The sequence below is a fragment of the Neohortaea acidophila genome (assembly GCF_010093505.1).
Source record: "Neohortaea acidophila strain CBS 113389 unplaced genomic scaffold BDY17scaffold_2, whole genome shotgun sequence".
Classification (NCBI taxonomy): domain Eukaryota; kingdom Fungi; phylum Ascomycota; class Dothideomycetes; order Mycosphaerellales; family Teratosphaeriaceae; genus Neohortaea; species Neohortaea acidophila.
In genome coordinates this window covers 61,803-79,243 of record NW_022985511.1, presented here as the reverse complement: position 1 = coordinate 79,243, position 17,441 = coordinate 61,803, and the positions used below count along the sequence as shown (strand labels likewise).

Genomic DNA, 17,441 nt, shown 5'->3' with positions numbered 1-17,441 from the left:
TCAAGAAGATCGACAGCTCATGCCACACAGGAGTTGGAAGGGATAACAAAGCACAAGGCTGCAACACCGCGACATTGGTAATCAAGCTCTAGGTCTGACGCGCTGCTTAACAACTCGGGGTAGGCAATAATGCAGCTATGCCATGGACACACTGACGAGGAGCGTCTAGAACGTCTCCATAGTAATATCGAGAACCGGTTCCCAGCCAGAACCTCACGTAGGCCGAGCGAGGCACCCATCCCCTATCGATCCAGCCCATCAAACTCCACCAAATGCCGCACAACCCTCACCACCTCCTCCTCACTCACCTCCAACCCCGGCTCATCCACCTTCCTCGCCAACAAATCATCCAACATCATCCTCAACCTCGACACCAACACCCCGATCCGCGCCCACCCGCGTACCCTCACCCACCCATCAACCAACAGCCCGCGCCCCTGCGGATCAATCGCAATCGACCCCGCAAACATGAGCAAGCTGTACACATTGAACGGCGTCAACTCCCGCACGAACACTTTGCTCGTCGCCATTTTGGTGAAGTAGCTCATGTACACGCTATGCCCGGGGAAGGCCTGGGCGTCGAAGAGGGTGGAGCCCGGGTGCACGAAGACGCGGCCGTTGTCCTCGTTGAAGAATTTGATTTTGCGCGCTTCCGGGTCGAGCTCGACGGCGCCAGAGGAGGAGGCGGCGAACTTCTTGTCGGGGATGTCAATGCGTGCGAGCTGAGGTTGGAAGGAGGCGGCGATGAGGGCGCGGAGGAGGGCGGGGTTGTTGTTTTGCCGGTTCAGACTGGCGTAGGTTGTTGAGTCGTGGGTGCCGGTTGCGGGGAGGAAGCCGATTTCTTGGAGGGAGGAGAGGTATTGCGTGCGGTTGGTGGAGATGTCGAGGAGGGTTTGGTGGTTGAGGAAGTTGTCGTCGCACCATCTTCGAACCGTCGAGGTTGACTCTTTTGACCGCCGGTCTGTCCATTCCTCGTAAGCTCGTAAATCGCACAACAGGTCGCCATGCCCACGCCCAAACGCAGAACGAGCCGCCTTGGACGCATCTCGCTTGCCCTCGGGATTAACAAAGGGACTCTTGACCGTCAAGATGGCAGCAATGGTCAGCATGGCGTCCAAGCATGAGAACGCAGACCCATAGACGAGCAGCTTGCCGCAACGTAAGTCCGCTGGGATAAGCGAGAGGTGTCGCCCGAGAGCAGTCATTTCGTTATTCGCCAGAGCTCCCATGCGGTCCAGCAGAAGCAAAGCGCCATCCACGGCCGCCGTCTCAGGTGGCGTGAGAGCCGACGCGAGGAAGGCCGGCACGTCAACCACGCCCATGGCCTTGACCGAAAGACACAGTTGCTCGAGCGGCACCCGTCGAATCTCCGGATCCGGTCGCTCGGCCATCTTCGACTCTGCCGACTTGGTATACAGTTTGTAGCATGTGCCGGCCCGCACTCTGCCTGCTCTGCCCCGTCGTTGCTTGCATGCTGCCTGCGATGCCCAGACTTCCGATAGCTTCACCATGTTGTTCGCAGGATCGAAGCTAGTCTCTTTCACGCGGCCGGTGTCGATGACGGCGACAATGTCGTCGATCGTGATGGACGTCTCGGCTACGTTGGTCGCGGCAATGACTTTTCGCATGCCGCTGGGAGCTCTCTTGAATACTAATCTTTGCTGAGAGCTTTGCAGCGAGGCATGTAAAGGCAGAGCATGCAGACCAGGTACATTCCGCAGCGCACGAAGGGTTTGCTCAATTTCTCCAACACCAGGGAGGAAGATCAAGATTCCGCCGTCCGCATCTCCGAGGTCGCTGTCGATCTGTTGCACCGTGCGAGCGATGAGCTCGTAGTTGATTCTCGTTCCAACGGCTCTCAACGCCTTCCCAACCGATTGTGGAGGCGGAGGGCCATTGCGAGGATCATGGACGGGCGGCGTGTCGTAGCCCGATTCATCATCGCCGACTCTTCCAAAGCCCGTAGCGCGCACAATCTCATCCAAGTAGATGTCGTGAACTGGATGCGTACGCCCTTCAATCCCGACTCGGCCAACAGTGCAAGTGCCCTGGAAATACCTCTCGAAGACATCTGCGTCCAGTGTAGCACTCATCAGCACGAGCCTCAAGTCCTTGCGCTTGCCGAGTACATCACGTAAGAGCACGAGCAAGAAATCGGTGTCCAGACTTCGCTCGTGGACTTCATCCAGCACGACATGGCTGACGTCTGCCAAAGAGCGAACGACGTCCTCGGCTTTGCCGCCAGAGGTCTGAAGGCGGCGTAGTAGGACACCAGTGGTGACGAAAGTGATTCTCGTCACCCCATGCTTCTGTCGCGATTCTCCACGGATGGCGTAGCCGACCTCGTCACCGACTCTTCCGCAGCGCTCATCCGCAACCCGATCCGCGAGTCCGAGAGCAGAAATCCGGCGTGGTTGAGTACAAATGATATTGGCGTGCTCGCCGAATCCGCGACGAATCAAATCGTCAAGGATGAATTGCACGCTTTGGGTGGATTTGCCCGATCCCGTCTCTCCACTGATGATGGTCACCTGCTTCGACACCACTGAGGAGACGATGGCGTCTCGGAGCTTCCAGGCGGGGAGGTTCTGCCGGGTTTGTAGCATCCGCTGTTGTTCTGGACTCCCCTGCTTAGAGGTCCACTCGACTAGCATACGTTCACTGATGGGACTCTGTGGTGCCCACGAAATGCTCTTCGGCTGCCTACGCCGCATAGGCTTCTCTCGCGGGGCTTGCGAAGACGCTTCAGCTGAGGTAGAAGCGGCGCTCGCAATCTCACTCAGGCGACCGGGCTTCTCGATGATGCCGGGTATTTCTCGCTCCAGCCAGTCGATGATGTGGAATAGCATTTGTTCGCCCAGGAGTGTGTCTTGCGCATACAAGAGACATTGCTTGAGAATGCTGAGTCGGATGTATGCGGGGAGTTCAGCGTCGATTGCAAGGACTGGTGGTCGATGAGGATATCCTGCTTGTGGACGCTGGATGCGGATGTGGATCGGTTTCCCCGTAGTTGTCTTCCGTTCCAGTGTGACCACGCTTATTCTTTCGTGATTCGTGAACGCTTCTCCGAGAATTGCCGCAATGGCCTCCAGTTCTTCGTCCCAAATCTCCGGGGAGCCGGCTTGATCTGTTGGCTGCAAACGATCGGCAAGCAGGCTCTGCTGCAGAATCTCGGCCGCGGCGTACTCGTCTCCGCCAGCTTCATCCACGGCATTAGCGCACACCTCCGGGGCATATCCACCCACGGCAAGGTGTTTGATCTTCGCCTCCCTCTTCAGATCTCCACTGGCGAGGCTGACCCCGGCCAGGTAATTCTCTGGAAGTGCCCACGGCGGCATGTCGCTCTCGGGCACATGGATCAAGAGCCACTCGAGACACTCCTCGCGATCCTTGCACATCTCCGTCGCCTCTTCCACATGGCTCCTGCGGAAGCCCAGCTTCGACAAGTCGTCGCAGATCCGCTGCACCTCTACTTTGCTCAGCGTGATGTTGTTGGAGTTCCACGCACCCTTGTGCCGAATCAGGCGCTCGACCTGTCGACGAGTCTTGATCCCCATTTCCACCTTTGGCGCTCGGTTCCACCCCTTCAACACGTCTCGACTCTGCGTTTGGCCGTCCAATGCAACGACCTGGTGCTTCTTATCCTCTTCAATGCGCTTGACTCGATCTGCCCTAGCCTTGTCCTTGGCGACAACTGCCTCATCATGCTGTTTCTTCGCTAGAAAGGGGTCGGCTTCGTAGAGGTAGCCCTTGCCTTGCTCGACGGCCTCCTTCTTCATCGTCTCGAAATCGCCTTTCCACAAATCACGATACTGCGGCGGCAGCATCATATGGATGTTCTTCATGTTGCTGACACGATACAGCGCATAAGCAGCAGCGAAATGTCGAGCCTCCACCGCGCTCTCCCGCGCCGCGTGTTCCTTGACATATTCCGCGGGCGGCAGAATGGGTGCCAGCGCGGTGATTTCCTGAGTCTTTGGGTGCTTTTGCCGTAGGATGACGGCGCCTGTCCAGCCCTTAGGATTTCGATGAACGGTGTATTCGGGCTTCTCCCAGCGTTGTCTCTGCGCGAGTTCATTGAAGAGCGTCATAGGTAGTTTGCCAGTCCACGACGAGCCCGCAATCAAAGTCCTCGTGTCCGGTTTCTTGGGGGCGTCCGGGTCGGAGGGTGCAGCATTGCCCTTGCTTCCGGACGCTGCAGTATCTTTGGGAGCCTTGGTCTTCTTCTTGTCTGGCGCATCGTCTTTGGCGAAGACAATGAAGGAGGTGTCTTCGCCGTTGGCAGTCGCTGCGACTGGCTTTTTGCCCTTGTTCCCCGGCCGCGGAGCGTGCGGTTTATTGACCATACTTGTTGCTGAGCGTGCGTGGTTCTGAGTTTTCACCTGCACTTTATCATCTTTGAAACCCCAATGCCCTCAAGTACAGGGAAAAGATCAAGAGTTCGACGGCCGTAGACGTAATTCTCATCCAAAGTTGGCGAGGAGGATCAAAAGATCAAGTAGACGGTTCACTATCCTTAAGTGCGACTCTCAGCGATGCATGCAGCGTGTTCGATTTCCCAGATGCAAAATGTTAACCTCTCGTCACCTGATGTCAGAGGGAGAGCCTCAAATGCAAACAAGAAGATTGGCAAGTGGCAAAAGCAAAAGAAATTGGCGACGTGAGCAGGACTCGAACCTGCGCCCCCGAAGGGAATTGATATCAAAGTGGAAACCTCCAGCACATGCCTGAGGTCAATTCGAGTCAATCGCATTAACCGCTTTGCTATCACGCCAGTAAAGGTTTTTTTCAAACGCGAATTGCAGCATCTGATTCGTTGGACGCGAGACGAGATTGTTTATGTAAAACGTACTGAAGGAGCCGATCAAACTCCGGGACGGAGGACTCGAGGACAAAAGACATCGCCCGAGCGACGACTCTTGTCCCGGCAGTCGTTGACGTCTCGATATGAACATTCGAGGTCTCTCAAGACACCATTCGATCGCCACGCCAGCAACACCATCACCCAATGTCCCACCCTCAGCCGCCCCAGCGTCAACCCACCGTCACCGAAACCGAGCAATACGTCAAAGTCCTGCACAACACCGCTCTGGTCGCGCTCGTTGCAGGCCCAGTCTTGATCCTCCTCCCGCCGCGCAAATTCGACTTCTACACGTTCGGCTTGTGCGGCGTGACACTTTACTCTGCCAACTATCTCGTGCGCGAGAGGAGTGGGAGAAGCATTTGGCAGCACGTCAGTCAGCGGCAGCGACGTGAGGAGCCGTTGAGGGTGGCGAGTGGACCTTCTGCTGAGCTGGCGAGGTTGGATCAAAGTGTGATTCGAGATTCGCGCGGATTGCAACAGCATGAACCGACGGTGACGGAACAGGTGCAGAATCAACGGGAGGTGTGGAAGGTGCAGCGCGAGAGGGAGATTAAAGAGGATGTTGAGGAAGGGAAAGGATTTGGAGATATGATTATGGACCAGATCTGGGAGGTGTGGAATTGGGGAAAGAAGAAGGACGATGATGACGATTGAGGCATGATCCGCCGTGCATTCTGATCGACCGAGCGGGCCTCTCTGCAAGATCTTCAACCCATCGATTCGCAGCGTGCGTGAAGGCTGCGCCCACCAACCACAATGGTATCCGAATCTGGCTCCCCCCTTTCGACAGAAGGAGTCACCATCCTGCCCTGATCAGAGGCGCCCATGGCCTTCTCCACCGCCTTCTGCACAATGAACTCCAGCTGCTCCACGCTGATCGGAATCATCAACCGCGCCCCTTCAGCCATCCGTGCATGAGGATGTCCACCAGACACAGTCCCCCCTCCATACTCCATCGCATACGGCGCACTCCCAGCCCGAACAAACTCAACCGCTGGTCCAGCCTGATACCCAAGAGCAGGCGCACTAGTCGGCATCGCACTCCTCCCCCCCGCTCGTCCCAACCTCTTCAACCCCTCCACCGTCTTCCTACAATCCCCCGAATACGGCGCATACCTCCCCGCCGCCTTCCTCCCCGCCCCCGCCGCCTTCCCCTTCACCCTCGCCAGTCCGCCCGCCTGCGGCTTCCCCAAATACTGGCCCTGGCGATGAAAGACAAGCGGCGCCTCTGCTCCGCCGGAAACGTGGGGGTCGAAAGAGGGGCCGCCGGGGGGCTCGGAGTAGGAGCGGCGGCTGAAGTGGTGGCGGAGGGGAGAGGGGTGCGTGCTGTGGGTGTTGTAGTTTTGGGCGTCGAAGGGTGGGTGTGGAGGTGGGGTCGCGCTTCGTTGTTCGATGGAGGGGTGGAAGTACGGTGTTGCGGCGCTTGTGGTGCAGTGTGGAGACGGATAGGCGAAGTTGTGTCCTTCGTTGGAGGGTGGGTGAGATGCGATCTGCTGTCCGACATCATCGACCCCCTGGTGCTCGGAGGCAGGAGCAGAGGCAGAAGAGCCATCATCGAATCCAAATAAATCCCAATACTCCGATCCACCGTCCGCCATCGTCCTCTCCCGCACCATCCCTCCATCTCCGTTGTCCCCATCATCTACGAGTGCACTACCAGGCGTCGAAGGCGTAGTAAACAGCCCCGTGTCGACTGCTCCGACTTGATGCCCGTGTTGGTGCTGCCGGTTGTCGAAGCCGGCGTTGAAGTCTGCGAGAGCGGCGAGGTCGGTGCCCATTGGACTTTCGCCGCCGTATTGCTTCCACTCTTCCTCGAAGAAGGAGGGATGGGGTGGTGGTGGGTGTTGAGGGGGAGGGGCGGTGAAGGGCTCCGTTGAGTGGGCTTGGGACATGGTTGTTGTGGGAGGGGTGTTTGTATCGTGTTGTTTGGTAATCACTGTGATGCCAGAGAGGAGCTGAGTGATTGATCAAGGTGAGAAGTGTAGCGGTGGAGGAGAGTAAATGTAGGTTTCTAGGTATTCAGGATGCATGTATTCGTTGCCCCTGTCTTGCTGGAACCAGAGACTGCTCGCTCTGCTGCGGTGACGCCGTCATGAACGAGTGAAACAGGAACATACCGATGGATACGTGGACACTCTGAGCTCCCGTCTCGCCGGGATGGCTCTTCGGCAACATGCATGAGGACTGGCACTTTCGGTATCGAAGTGAGTGGATGGGGAAGAGGGCGGGAAAATGGACGGTGGAACAGAGAAATTGCAACAGAGACGTTGGTCTCGGGACCCATTCGCGTTTGCAAGTCTTTGATTTCATTTTCTCGTTCGTCTCGAGAGCGGACGGAGTCGCTCCAATAGCCAGCGTTTGCTCATCGGGTAGAGCAATGACCACCCGAGCCGTCAATCATGCAGCCAGCCTCCCGGATCCTGTGTCATCCGTTGAGAACGGATCAAGTGGAATAGCTCACCTCCAGGCCAATACTGCCCAACACCCTCTCCCGCTTCTTCAGATCGAGGCTTGCGCCAACACTGACCAACAGATCCTTGACCCTGCACTCCCACAACGCGCCTACCTTACCCTTATCGCTCATCCTGGCCTTCAGCACGGCCGTCGTATCACCCTCGTTGGGTCTGACAGGGGGCCAGTCCGGCCGGATCAAGGCTTTCGCCCACAAGACATCGGTGGGTGTGGAGCGCTGCCGCCACAGTTCGAGGCCGAGCACAACGTCCGATTCATAGCTGTAGACGTTGAAATCGAAGCGCGAGCATAGTGCTAGGTTCGGGCCGGCTTTGATGGCGTAGCTGCTGCTCAGATTCCCCATGAGCGGATTCAAAGTGAGCGTCATGGTGTACGGGAAGCCGGAATGGATGGGAAGAGTGGTGAAACGGAGGCCCGTGGACATGCCTCCGCTTTTGTTGACGGGAGAGAAGTACACCTCCGCACCGGCGGAGAGGCGGCCATTTTGGTGGTCCCAGGGATGTCGGGGGGTTCGATAGGAGATGTTCTGCTGCTCGACAGGGTAGCGCGGATCGTAGCCGAAGTTGTAAAGGGCACGGAAGCCCAGCAGACTAGAGTCGGTGGAGTAGAGATACTCCGTGCTGTATTTGCCGTAGTCGTTTTGAAGAAGTGCGAGCACTGTGCCTGAGTTGGGGAGTGTGGCATCGCTGACACAGTTGATCCGTAAGAGACGGGTTGGGGTCAGACGGCGGAGATAGAGTGCTTCGAGCGTGCTGGCGGGGAGGTGCAGGCGGCCGTAGAGTAGAGTGTCTTTCTTCCAGACCCGGCCTTCGCTCCCTTCCATATCGCTCAACGGTTCAATGGATTCCGGAGGGGCCTTTAGTTGCTGTAGATGTCGGTAGCCGCGCACGAGTTGGCGAAGATTGACATCGCTGCTCTTCCCCACCACTCTCAGGCCAAGACTGGAGTACAGAAAGCTGAGACTGCCATCGACCACTCCAGCGCTGCCGAGGGTGTAGCTGGTGGCGAAGTTGGGGGAAGAAAGAGCCGCGACTCGCAGGCCAAGACCGCGGGGCAGGTAAAAATCGAGGAGGTTGTTGGCGGTGATGGTCAGGGCGGCGTAGGAGTTGTCGGGATTCCAGCCGGTGGAAATGGCGAAGGCATTCTGGACATAGTCCATGAAGTCGAGCATCTTGTTGTTCGGCGGGTCATCGTGGCAACATCATCCTCCCATCCTCTTCCTCTTCCTCTGGCAAGGGGTGGTGCTGGTAGTGGAGGAGCTCGACGCGGTGTGACAAGACAGGCAGCACGCGCCTTCCCCATGCGGACTCTGTCCCACCACTTTCTTCCCCGATGCCGAAGATGGCCAGTGCTTCTTCTTCTTCCATCCGCCTCAAAAAATATCTCGAGACCGAACAGCGACCGCATTGCATTGCCCTTCACTTCTTCCACGTTCATTCGGCTTTGTTGGCTCTCGGCGCCATCATGTCTTTCGCTCGTACCTTTCTGCGCACCTCGCGCGCGCTGCGCAGTCCGTCGAGCAACCCCATCCACTGCGCCCTCAATGCCCAGGGGCAATCGCACTTCCTGCGATCATACGCCACGGTCTTCGAGCGGACAAAGCCTCATGTCAATATCGGCACGATCGGCCACGTCGATCATGGAAAGGTGCGCTGATACCGTCGAGGCCCACCCTCTTTACGCACAGCTAACAACGTCGCTCGAAACCAGACCACCCTCACTGCAGCCATCACCAAGCGCCAGGCCGAGAAGGGCTTCGCAACCTACCTCGAGTACGGGGCAATCGACAAAGCCCCCGAAGAGCGCAAGCGCGGCATCACCATCAGCACGGCACACATTGAATACCAGACCGACAACCGACATTACGCCCACGTCGACTGCCCGGGTCACGCGGATTACATCAAGAACATGATCACCGGCGCGGCCTCCATGGACGGTGCCATCATCGTCGTGGCCGCCAGTGATGGTCAGATGCCGCAGACGCGTGAGCACTTGCTACTCGCGCGCCAGGTCGGCGTGAAGCGCATCGTCGTCTTCGTCAACAAGATCGACGCCATCGACGATAAAGAGATGTTGGAGCTGGTGGAGATGGAGATGCGCGAGCTGTTGTCGAGCTACGGCTTCGAGGGCGACGACACCCCGATCATTATGGGCTCCGCGCTGTGCGCCATCGAAGGCCGCGAGCCCGAGATCGGCGTCACCAAGATCGACGAGCTCCTCGAGGCCGTCGACACCTGGATCCCCCAACCGGAGCGAATTCTCGACAAGCCCTTCCTCATGAGCGTCGAAGACGTCTTCTCCATCCCCGGCCGCGGCACCGTGGCCTCCGGCCGCGTCGAGCGAGGCGTGTTGAAGAAGGACAGCGAAGTGGAGCTGGTAGGCAAGAACGCCGCGCCGATCAAGACGAAAGTGACGGACATCGAAACGTTCAAGAAGTCCTGCGACGAGAGCCGCGCGGGCGACAACTCGGGCCTGCTGCTGCGCGGCGTCAAGCGCGACGACGTCATCCGCGGCATGGTCATCACCGTGCCGGGCAGCCAGAAGGCGCACCGCAAATTCCTCACGTCCATGTACGTCCTCACCAAGGAGGAGGGCGGGCGGCACACGGGCTTCCACAACAACTACAAGCCGCAGATGTTCATCCGCACCGCCGACGAGGCCGCCCAGCTGAGCTGGCCCGAGGGCAGCGAGAACGCGCAGCAGGACAAGATGGTCATGCCGGGCGATAATGTGGAGATGGTGTGTGAGATTCACAAGCCGCTGGCTGTGGAGCAGGGGCAGCGATTCAACGTGCGAGAAGGCGGCAGGACGGTGGCGACGGGGCTGATTACGCAGATTCTGGAGTGAGAGGCGAAGAGGTGCAGGAGACATGTTGACGTTTTCAAAGCCTGTATTCTGCTGTACTTATATATACATCTGTCGGTGACAAGGGGAGAGTCGGGGATGAGATAGCTGGGTGGTTCCGCATAGCCTTGGCGTTGATTGCTTCAGCCTCGTATGGTACAGTAAAGATTAGCTAGACATGAGAATGCAACTCACCGCTCCAACACCCAGCCCCGTGCTTTTACCAAACCATCATCATGATCATCATCGTCAAAAAGGCGCCCCTTCATCAACCTCCGCCCGCCGAAGACTGCATCCTATACGGCACATCCTTCCGCACAATATACACCTCCCCAATCAACACCGCGCAACCCACAACCATCGTAAACGCAATCAACCTGACATTCACAATCGCAAACCGCCGCGCCGACACGGGGATGCCCTTGGCCGCCAGAATACTGCGCCACAGCAGGCCCGCCAGCGAGGCGCTAAAGGCCGTGCTGAAGGCGCCGTAGTTCAGGCCGAGCGCCATGCTGTAGATGGTCGCCCAGAAGGTGCGCTGCGAAATGTAGTTGCCCGAGGTCTCGTGGATGGAGACCCATTCTTGCACGACGCGGGCGAGGAGGATGGTGGTGCCGATGTTGGTGCCGGCGAACTGGGATGCGTTAGGGTGTGTGGATGGGGAGAGTGGATATCGCGAGACTTACGTTGCATAGTAGGACGGAGATGAACGCCATGCCTCCTATGGCGCCCACCGTGCCCGTCTTCTGGACCCAGTCGTTCCAGCCCCAGGCGAAGACCGTCACCCAGCCGCGCGACACCAAAGCCTGCACGAGAACAAACATGCACAGGCTGAACGGCACGAGGGGAAAGGGGAGATGCGAGAGGACGGAGGTGGCGGTGGGGAAGGTGTCTCGCGCCCAGACCCATCGCTCGGCCATGAGGGTCTCGAGATCGGTGCGCCGCTTGGTGCGGCCCTCGTATGCGACCGCTTCCACTTTCTCGTCGGCTTCTCCGTTCCCTCGCGTCTCGGCCGCTTCGTTTGCATCAGGGGTATCGTGCACTGGTTTGTCGTGGGAGAGGCTCGAGTCGGACTTTGTTTCTGTGCCGGTGGCGGTGGACGAGTCGTAGTCGCATGGGTCTGAATCGGGAATGGGTCGAGCGTCCGCTGATTGCTCGACCTTCTGCTGCGAGGAGAGCTGCCCGTCGACCGCTACATCCTCACGCTGACCATCCTTTTCATTGAAAATCTCCCTCGCATCTTCCCGCTTCCTCTCCTCGATCTTCCTCCTCCCCTCCGCAGCAACCTTTCGCGTTTCATGCCTGTGCTTCCAACCCCAGCTCATATCCCAAGTGAAAACAATGACAGCCGCAGGCAACGTAATCCAGAAAACTGGATGCTCCTCCTTACTCGAAGCGTTCACCGCCAAAATGGCGACCAGCGTGACGGCCATGATAGACGCTGAGAAAATGGCACTCCTCTTGTCCAGATACGGATTGATGACTTCTTCCAAGGAGAGCAATCTCGCCTCCTCAGTATCCTTGTCTTCGTCTTCGGGCGCGATGCCCTTGGAAAAGGGCACATTGGGATTGACAGGTGTCTTGCGCTCGCCAGGCGGCAGCTCGTGCATTTGGATCTTCTTGGGGATCAAGGCATCATCGCGGAAGACGTAGTAGAGTAAGAAGGGGAAGTAGAGGATGGCCGTCACCACCACCGGGACAATCATGTTCGCCGTGTAGACGATGAACTTGATGTTGAAGGCCCCGGATAACACGAGATTGGTGGGATTCGAAGACACCAGGATGGCGGAAGCGACGTTCGCCACGGAGAACTGAGTGAAGATCCACGCCTCAGGGTCGCGGATGTTGGCCGAGACGCGCGTCATGTAGGCCAGGAAGGGGGTGCCGGAGAGGATGATGGGGTCGTTGCCGATGAAGCTAGCGAGGGAGAAGAAGAAGCAGTAGAGGTAGAAGTAGAGCAGATGGCCCCTGCTGCCGCCCTTCTGCAGCACTTTGAGCGACAGCCAGCGAATCAGGCCCGAGGCGTCGATGGAGATGGCGATGTAGGCCAGCGAGATGAAGAAGAGCATGATGTAGATGGGCTGGATATGGTCGGCGCCGTAGGTGCCGGCCTCGACTTCCTCGCGCCCGATGGCCGTGCAGGCGAGCAGGAAGAGGTCGGCGATGAGGGGCGCGGTGAGGAAGTTCATGGGGAAGCGAAGCCAGACCAGCCTCCCTGTGCCGGTGCCATGGCCGCCGTCCGGATCTCGTCTCGGGGCTATGATGCGCGCCGCGCTGAGAGCGTTCAGGAATCCTCGCCATACAGCTCGCGGAATCGGGACGGGCACGTAGAAGGGAAAAAGCACCACCAGATCTACCACGCTTCCTCGTCAGTCTGGCCTTTCCGAGGTATCACGGGACCGCACTTGCAAGACTCACTGGCCAATACAAACACAATCAGCACAACAATCGACCGCCATTCGGAAATCTCCCGCACATCGATGCCCATGGTCGTCGCGGCCCGGGTGTGCGCAAAACCTACACGAAATGCCCGCGCTCTGCCGCCGGAGGGACACAAAAGAGGGTGAGGGCTACATGACCATCCCGTCGCGCAAAAATTTGACGGGACGCGCCATCGTGGGCGTTGGGGAGCGAAGAAGGCGGGCTTGGCGGAGCAGTGGACGCATGGCTCCAAGGCGCAGTCAAGCGGTTTGGCATGACGTGAAGTTTCCCTTCCAGGCGAATAGAGTTTGCGCTCGGCCGCGCGTGGGCCTCGACCTGCGCGGAGCCAAGGCTGCGCCCGTCCGACTCGAGCCTTGAGTTTAGGCTGTTTGTGTTGCGCTGTTGATTCATCCGACACGATACGATCGAACAGCACAGGGACTGAATGCGGGTGTCATTGTACGTGCTGGAGAAGTCGTGGTGTGATAGACAATTGGTGGTACAAAGTGCCTGGTGACCATAACTACCCTAGTCAGCCCAGTCGCAAGAACACACAGAGATGTCCACTGCGCAGTGATATCAGTTGCAAAAGAAGAAGAAGAGCAACAACGACACCCCGCTTCCCCTTCTTGTAACAAGGCACCAAGGCCACCATGCACCTTCTCTACCCCGAGAACACCCGCAACCCATATGACGCCCGTCACTACCTGTCTGCCGATGAACGGTCGCACGAGCAAGACCGTCCGCCATCAACACCCACTGCTGCCGCCCGCGGGAATCCAGACTAGTGCCCACTAAGTCGTGGAAGACGGCTGGGAGCCTCCACCTTCACTCTTCGCCACGCCGCCATCAGCAGGCTGCGCCTCACCCCGCGAAAGGTCGAGACAGCGCTTCGCGAGCGCCACCACTTCGCCCTCCCCGTCTTCACCATCTTCCGCCCCTTCCGCCCCACTGCTCTCGACCTGCTTTTCGCTGATTCCGCGCACCGCGTCCATTACGTCCTTTGCTTCCTGAATGGTCGAGATGAGCGTGGGGTCGCCGGACTCTAGCAGTTGCAGCAACGTCCAGATGGCGATGTGCTGGAAGGTCGGATCGCCCGACGCCAGGAAGCGTGCGAGGTAGCCGTGGATGCCGCCGGATGGCTGGTTCCACGAGGAGAGGAAGAGGCTATAGTCGCCCACTAGAAGGTAGTCAGCACCCAACTCCGAAGGCACCGTCGTGGGCGCGGACCGACCTTTGCTGCTGAGATTGCCGAGCGCCGCCGCGCTGTTGCCTTGCACTTCGATGCTCTCGCTCTCCGTCAGCGGGATCAACACGTCGAACACGCCCAGCTTGAGCAGGTGCGGCTTCAGATCGTCCGAGAGTGCCAAAACGGCGATGGCCGCCGTCATCTCGGATTGAACGGTCAGGGGCACGTTCAGCACGAGATCCTTGCACTTCTGCACCGCACCTGCTTCGAGGACGAGCTGCTTATTGCGATCGGAGGACGCTGCTAGATTTCGTAAGGTCGAGATGGCGTGGCATTGGATTTCTTCGTTGTCCGTCGAGCCCAGCAGATCGACCAACGGCCGGAGGAAGCCGGCGTCGATGATCGGTGACTCGTTCATCGGGTGGATGCTGATATTGCGTATACACGCGACGGCCGAGAGTTGGAGGGGGAGGTAGGAGGACTGCAGGAGCTGGAGAAGGGGTGGGAGGCCGCTGGCTCGAACGATTTCCAACTGATATTTTTCATCGCTGGCCAGATTTCTCAATGCCAGTGCTGCTTGGCACTGCACCTTCGGTGCCTGGCCCTTCATGAGCTGTACCAGACTCTGCACGAGTCGGCTCTCACTTTGTGCGAGTCGCTTTCGATTCGTGGCGTCGACCGCGATGTTGGAGAGGGCGGTAGTGCAGTAGTATTGAACGTCGGTGTCCGGACTGCTCAGTAAGCCGACCAGCACGGGGATGGCCCCGGCGGCGACCAGCTGATTGCGATTATCGTCCGAGTGCGTCATGTTGAGCAATGCCCCAGTAGCGTTTCTTTGTACACGCATGTCCTTGCTCTTTGCCAGTCGTGTGAGGGGGGCCAGCGCGCCTGACCGTGCTATCCTGGCCTTGTTCTCTTCGTGGGTCGCGAGGTTGGTGATACAGCCGACGGCATTGCACTGCACTTCCACGTTCGCGCTCGTCATCTGTTTGATGAGAGGATTGAGACCGCCGAGTGATACGATCAGCACTTTGTTTTGGGCTGGACAAATTAGCTGGTCAGCTCAGGCTCGGAAGAAACACACTCGCGCAACATACCATCAACGGCGAGATTGCCGAGCGCGGCAGAGGCGGCGCGCTGGACCTCGATGTCGGGGCTGTCGAGAAGGAAGAGGATGGGTTCGAGAGTGTGGCGGTCTACCGCTCTTACGTCTGGGGAGTGTCAGTGAGTGGAAGCGCGCAGCTAATGTCGCCCCATACCTCGCTCCGTGATTTCGGCAAAGGTCAAGCTTGCACTTCGCTGCAGGTCAATGTTGTTACTATAGACAAGCGTGCTCAATGCTGCAAGTGGTTCGCCGGAGAAGAAGTCGGTCTCCCCTCTCTGTTGGGGAGAATGTCAGTACGGGTGTCACACGGTAGACTGCGGGGAGTCGACTCGGGAGGGGGCGCAGTGTCGTACATTTTCGAGGTAATTGAGCAGGTCTGCAACAGCCTCACGCTCCGAGTCCTTGAGCGCATTCTCATAGTCGACTTTGGAGCTGCCTGCACGTGGATGTCTCAGTCAGCATGGAAGAGTAAACGACATGCGGCCATCAGATGAAGTGGTGTACGCACCCCCACAACAATAGAATATCTTTCTGCAAAAGTCTCCCATTCCGTCGAGTGTGTCCGCCTGGGTGCCGCAGCGACCCGGCTAACGGTATTATGTCCTGGCCGTCTATTCGTAAGCCCTGGTAGAGGGGTAGAGATGCTCGCGGTAGGGTGGGTGTCGGTCTATGACCTGCGAGGGAGGGCGGCGGTGCTAGCTCTGCGAGGCCCTGAACAGCGCATGAGGATTAGCAAGGAGCATCGCCGAAGCGACGGGAGGTGTAGTGAGGCAGTGGCGAGGGGCCAGAGGTGATGCGGTGCAGCAGCGGCGGAGATTATGGTGACGATGCTGCTCTCATGCGTCGAAGGCGCGAGGTGTGTTGCCCCGAAGTTGGAATCGAAGCACGGGCCGTCCGTGATGTAATCTACCCCGTCCCTCCCAGCACGGTACATCCGTCCACCGGTGACGAGCAGACATCTTCCAACATCATTCATTTTTCGTTCAAGTGTGAAGGATTGCGACTGCAAGAAACACATTGCTGCCAGGACGGGTGAGTGCATACAGGCATGGATTGCGTTACATGTTACGAGACTACTCCATCGACTGATCGCGTCCAATCAATGATTGATCTCGGGTCATGGAGCTCTACCATACCGTATCGACACCTGCCATGCGCCAAGGGAGAACAGCACAACAGAGCGGCATGTGATACCGGCCCATCCCCCCATGCGCACGCTGACAGTGGCTGAGTGGACTCGACTGGATCTGGCCGGCTTCTTAGTCATATTCGCGTAGCCGGTGCATGGCCAAGCAATGCTCGTCTCAGAATTGCATCTGCAGCCCTTCACCGCTCCGTCACGACTCACTGCTTCCAGCCCAGCCCTGCGTTGCGCATCCTGGCATCTCCCCGCAATGCCCCGTCTCTCCTCCTTGCCACAAGGCTGCAGCGAAGCGAGGGTGTGGGCCGTGGGACATCTCATCGCCCTCCGATCTTCACAGAGACCCTTGGGACGGCGATGTGCCCCGCAAGTGGGATCCCGGGGGCTGCGCCTGCAGGCAGCCGCGAGCCAACAGGGTCGCAGCGGCGTCACAACAGTCATCACATGTGGCAGCCATTGGTGGGATTGCGGGTGTCGTAGCCCACGAAGCACGCGAACTCCCGCCACGTGTGTGCTTTGTCCGTCGCCACAGTCTCGTACCTATGCGTGCAACGCGGTGCTGCTCCAGCAATTGTATCTGCCGTATGTTCGGCGCGACAAATCAGGTAAGGATGACAGTTGAGATGAGCTGGAGGTGGGGCGGGCGGGTTTACGGCGGGCGCCGCTAGCTGCTCTGGGCGACGCCCAGGCGGGCAGGGAAAGAGCAACTGCGTGCGAGTGCAGAAAGTCTCTCACCTTTCAATGTTGCCCTCGACTCCACCGGATGCTTGGCGGCGAGCATGATGTTTCGTTGATCCCTCTCCTCCTGCACGCCCTCGACGCAGAGGCGGTGCTTGCTTGGCGTTTACCCTCACGCTCACGCTCCCACCCCGGCCGCGTCCATTGTGTGCCGCCGCCGCTGCTGCTGCTGTCGTGACACATCACTTCTGCCTGCTGCTCTCGTCCCCTCCCCCTCCTCTCCATTCATCCCATCCATTGCCACCACCTGTGCCCACACGACACCACCCAGTGTTTCCGAGACAGAGCTACGCCCGCCATCCGCGCCGACCGACGACTCCTCTCCCTCTACCCCGCCACCCCAAGAACCCGAGCGATCGCCTCGCGACTGTGTATGGCCGCATACGACGACATCTCGAAGCATTTCAAAGGTTTACGCGCGCATACCGCCAGACGCAAAGGTCGCCCCGACCCCTTTGCTACTGGTTTCGAAGATGATAGCGACGAACAAGGCAAGAGGCGTAGCAGATCTAAGACCAAACAGGCTCCCGTGGGTAGAGCGCTAGACGACGCCAAGGCCCAAACCTCCGTCAACACCACTCCCCTGCCCTCCGCCCGCGACCTTCTCCGCGACAGCGACAATGGCTTCCTAGCCCCTCCCCAACCCACCGACCGTCGCGCCAGTCCC

General features: G+C 58.6%; 8 protein-coding genes and 1 non-coding gene across 9 annotated transcripts; 3 read left to right on the top strand and 6 right to left on the bottom strand.

Annotated features, from left to right (window-relative positions):
- Positions 1–56: 56 nt before the first annotated feature.
- Positions 57–4,789, bottom strand: BDY17DRAFT_290557 (P-loop containing nucleoside triphosphate hydrolase protein). The gene has a single exon (XM_033732528.1). The coding sequence runs from the start codon at positions 4,344–4,346 to the stop codon at positions 243–245; it is 4,104 nt and encodes a 1,367-aa protein (XP_033592498.1). The 5' UTR covers positions 4,347–4,789; the 3' UTR covers positions 57–242.
- On the bottom strand, positions 4,657–4,774 carry BDY17DRAFT_t4. Its single transcript has one exon. It is a non-coding gene; the product is annotated as a tRNA-Ser (tRNA).
- A 219-nt stretch (positions 4,790–5,008) lies between the features above and the next one.
- BDY17DRAFT_314950 (uncharacterized protein) lies at positions 5,009–5,518 on the top strand (the record flags this gene model as incomplete). The annotated part of the gene is made up of 2 exons (XM_033735867.1): positions 5,009–5,314; positions 5,369–5,518. 2 exons carry the CDS (start codon positions 5,009–5,011, stop codon positions 5,516–5,518), a joined length of 456 nt encoding a protein of 151 aa, XP_033592497.1.
- On the bottom strand, positions 5,420–7,436 carry BDY17DRAFT_67602 (uncharacterized protein). Its single transcript, XM_033738597.1, has 2 exons — positions 6,982–7,436; positions 5,420–6,800 (listed from the first exon to the last, which is right to left on the bottom strand). Exons 1-2 carry the CDS (start codon positions 7,172–7,174, stop codon positions 5,572–5,574), a joined length of 1,422 nt encoding a protein of 473 aa, XP_033592496.1. The 5' UTR covers positions 7,175–7,436; the 3' UTR covers positions 5,420–5,571.
- Positions 7,308–8,507, bottom strand: BDY17DRAFT_246041 (uncharacterized protein; the record flags this gene model as incomplete). The annotated part of the gene is made up of 1 exon (XM_033730687.1): positions 7,308–8,507. The coding sequence occupies one exon, from the start codon at positions 8,505–8,507 to the stop codon at positions 7,308–7,310; it is 1,200 nt and encodes a 399-aa protein (XP_033592495.1).
- Positions 8,508–8,800: 293 nt separating this feature from the next.
- On the top strand, positions 8,801–10,183 carry BDY17DRAFT_314948 (elongation factor Tu GTP binding domain-containing protein; the record flags this gene model as incomplete). The annotated part of the gene is made up of 2 exons (XM_033735866.1): positions 8,801–8,983; positions 9,047–10,183. 2 exons carry the CDS (start codon positions 8,801–8,803, stop codon positions 10,181–10,183), a joined length of 1,320 nt encoding a protein of 439 aa, XP_033592494.1.
- A 265-nt stretch (positions 10,184–10,448) lies between these two features.
- BDY17DRAFT_307524 (uncharacterized protein) lies at positions 10,449–12,369 on the bottom strand (the record flags this gene model as incomplete). The annotated part of the gene is made up of 2 exons (XM_033735125.1): positions 10,449–10,814; positions 10,867–12,369. 2 exons carry the CDS (start codon positions 12,367–12,369, stop codon positions 10,449–10,451), a joined length of 1,869 nt encoding a protein of 622 aa, XP_033592493.1.
- A 597-nt stretch (positions 12,370–12,966) lies between these two features.
- BDY17DRAFT_67569 (armadillo-type protein) lies at positions 12,967–15,565 on the bottom strand. The gene is made up of 5 exons (XM_033738596.1): positions 15,404–15,565; positions 15,249–15,331; positions 15,050–15,170; positions 14,888–15,001; positions 12,967–14,831 (listed from the first exon to the last, which is right to left on the bottom strand). Exons 1-5 carry the CDS (start codon positions 15,441–15,443, stop codon positions 13,396–13,398), a joined length of 1,794 nt encoding a protein of 597 aa, XP_033592492.1. The 5' UTR covers positions 15,444–15,565; the 3' UTR covers positions 12,967–13,395.
- Positions 15,566–15,944: 379 nt separating this feature from the next.
- BDY17DRAFT_67324 (uncharacterized protein) lies at positions 15,945–16,854 on the top strand. Its single transcript, XM_033738594.1, has one exon. It carries the CDS (start codon positions 16,180–16,182, stop codon positions 16,702–16,704), a length of 525 nt encoding a protein of 174 aa, XP_033592491.1. The 5' UTR covers positions 15,945–16,179; the 3' UTR covers positions 16,705–16,854.
- The last annotated feature ends 587 nt before the right edge of the window (positions 16,855–17,441 follow it).

Bases quoted from the DNA above. Each gene is read 5' to 3' on its own strand.
- BDY17DRAFT_290557 (XM_033732528.1), bottom strand. From the start codon at position 4,346: ATGGTCAATAAACCGCACGCTCCGCGGCCGGGGAACAAGGGCAAAAAG.
- BDY17DRAFT_67602 (XM_033738597.1), bottom strand. From the start codon at position 7,174: ATGAAATCAAAGACTTGCAAACGCGAATGGGTCCCGAGACCAACGTCT. The intron at 6,801-6,981 runs GTATGTTCCTGT...CTGGCATCACAG, and splicing joins GAGTGTCCACGTATCCATCG to TGATTACCAAACAACACGAT.
- BDY17DRAFT_67569 (XM_033738596.1), bottom strand. From the start codon at position 15,443: ATGGGAGACTTTTGCAGAAAGATATTCTATTGTTGTGGGG. The intron at 15,002-15,049 runs GTATGGGGCGAC...GACACTCCCCAG, and splicing joins TGCCGAAATCACGGAGCGAG to ACGTAAGAGCGGTAGACCGC. The intron at 14,832-14,887 runs GTATGTTGCGCG...TAATTTGTCCAG, and splicing joins CGGCAATCTCGCCGTTGATG to CCCAAAACAAAGTGCTGATC.
- BDY17DRAFT_67324 (XM_033738594.1), top strand. From the start codon at position 16,180: ATGGCCAAGCAATGCTCGTCTCAGAATTGCATCTGCAGCCCTTCACCG.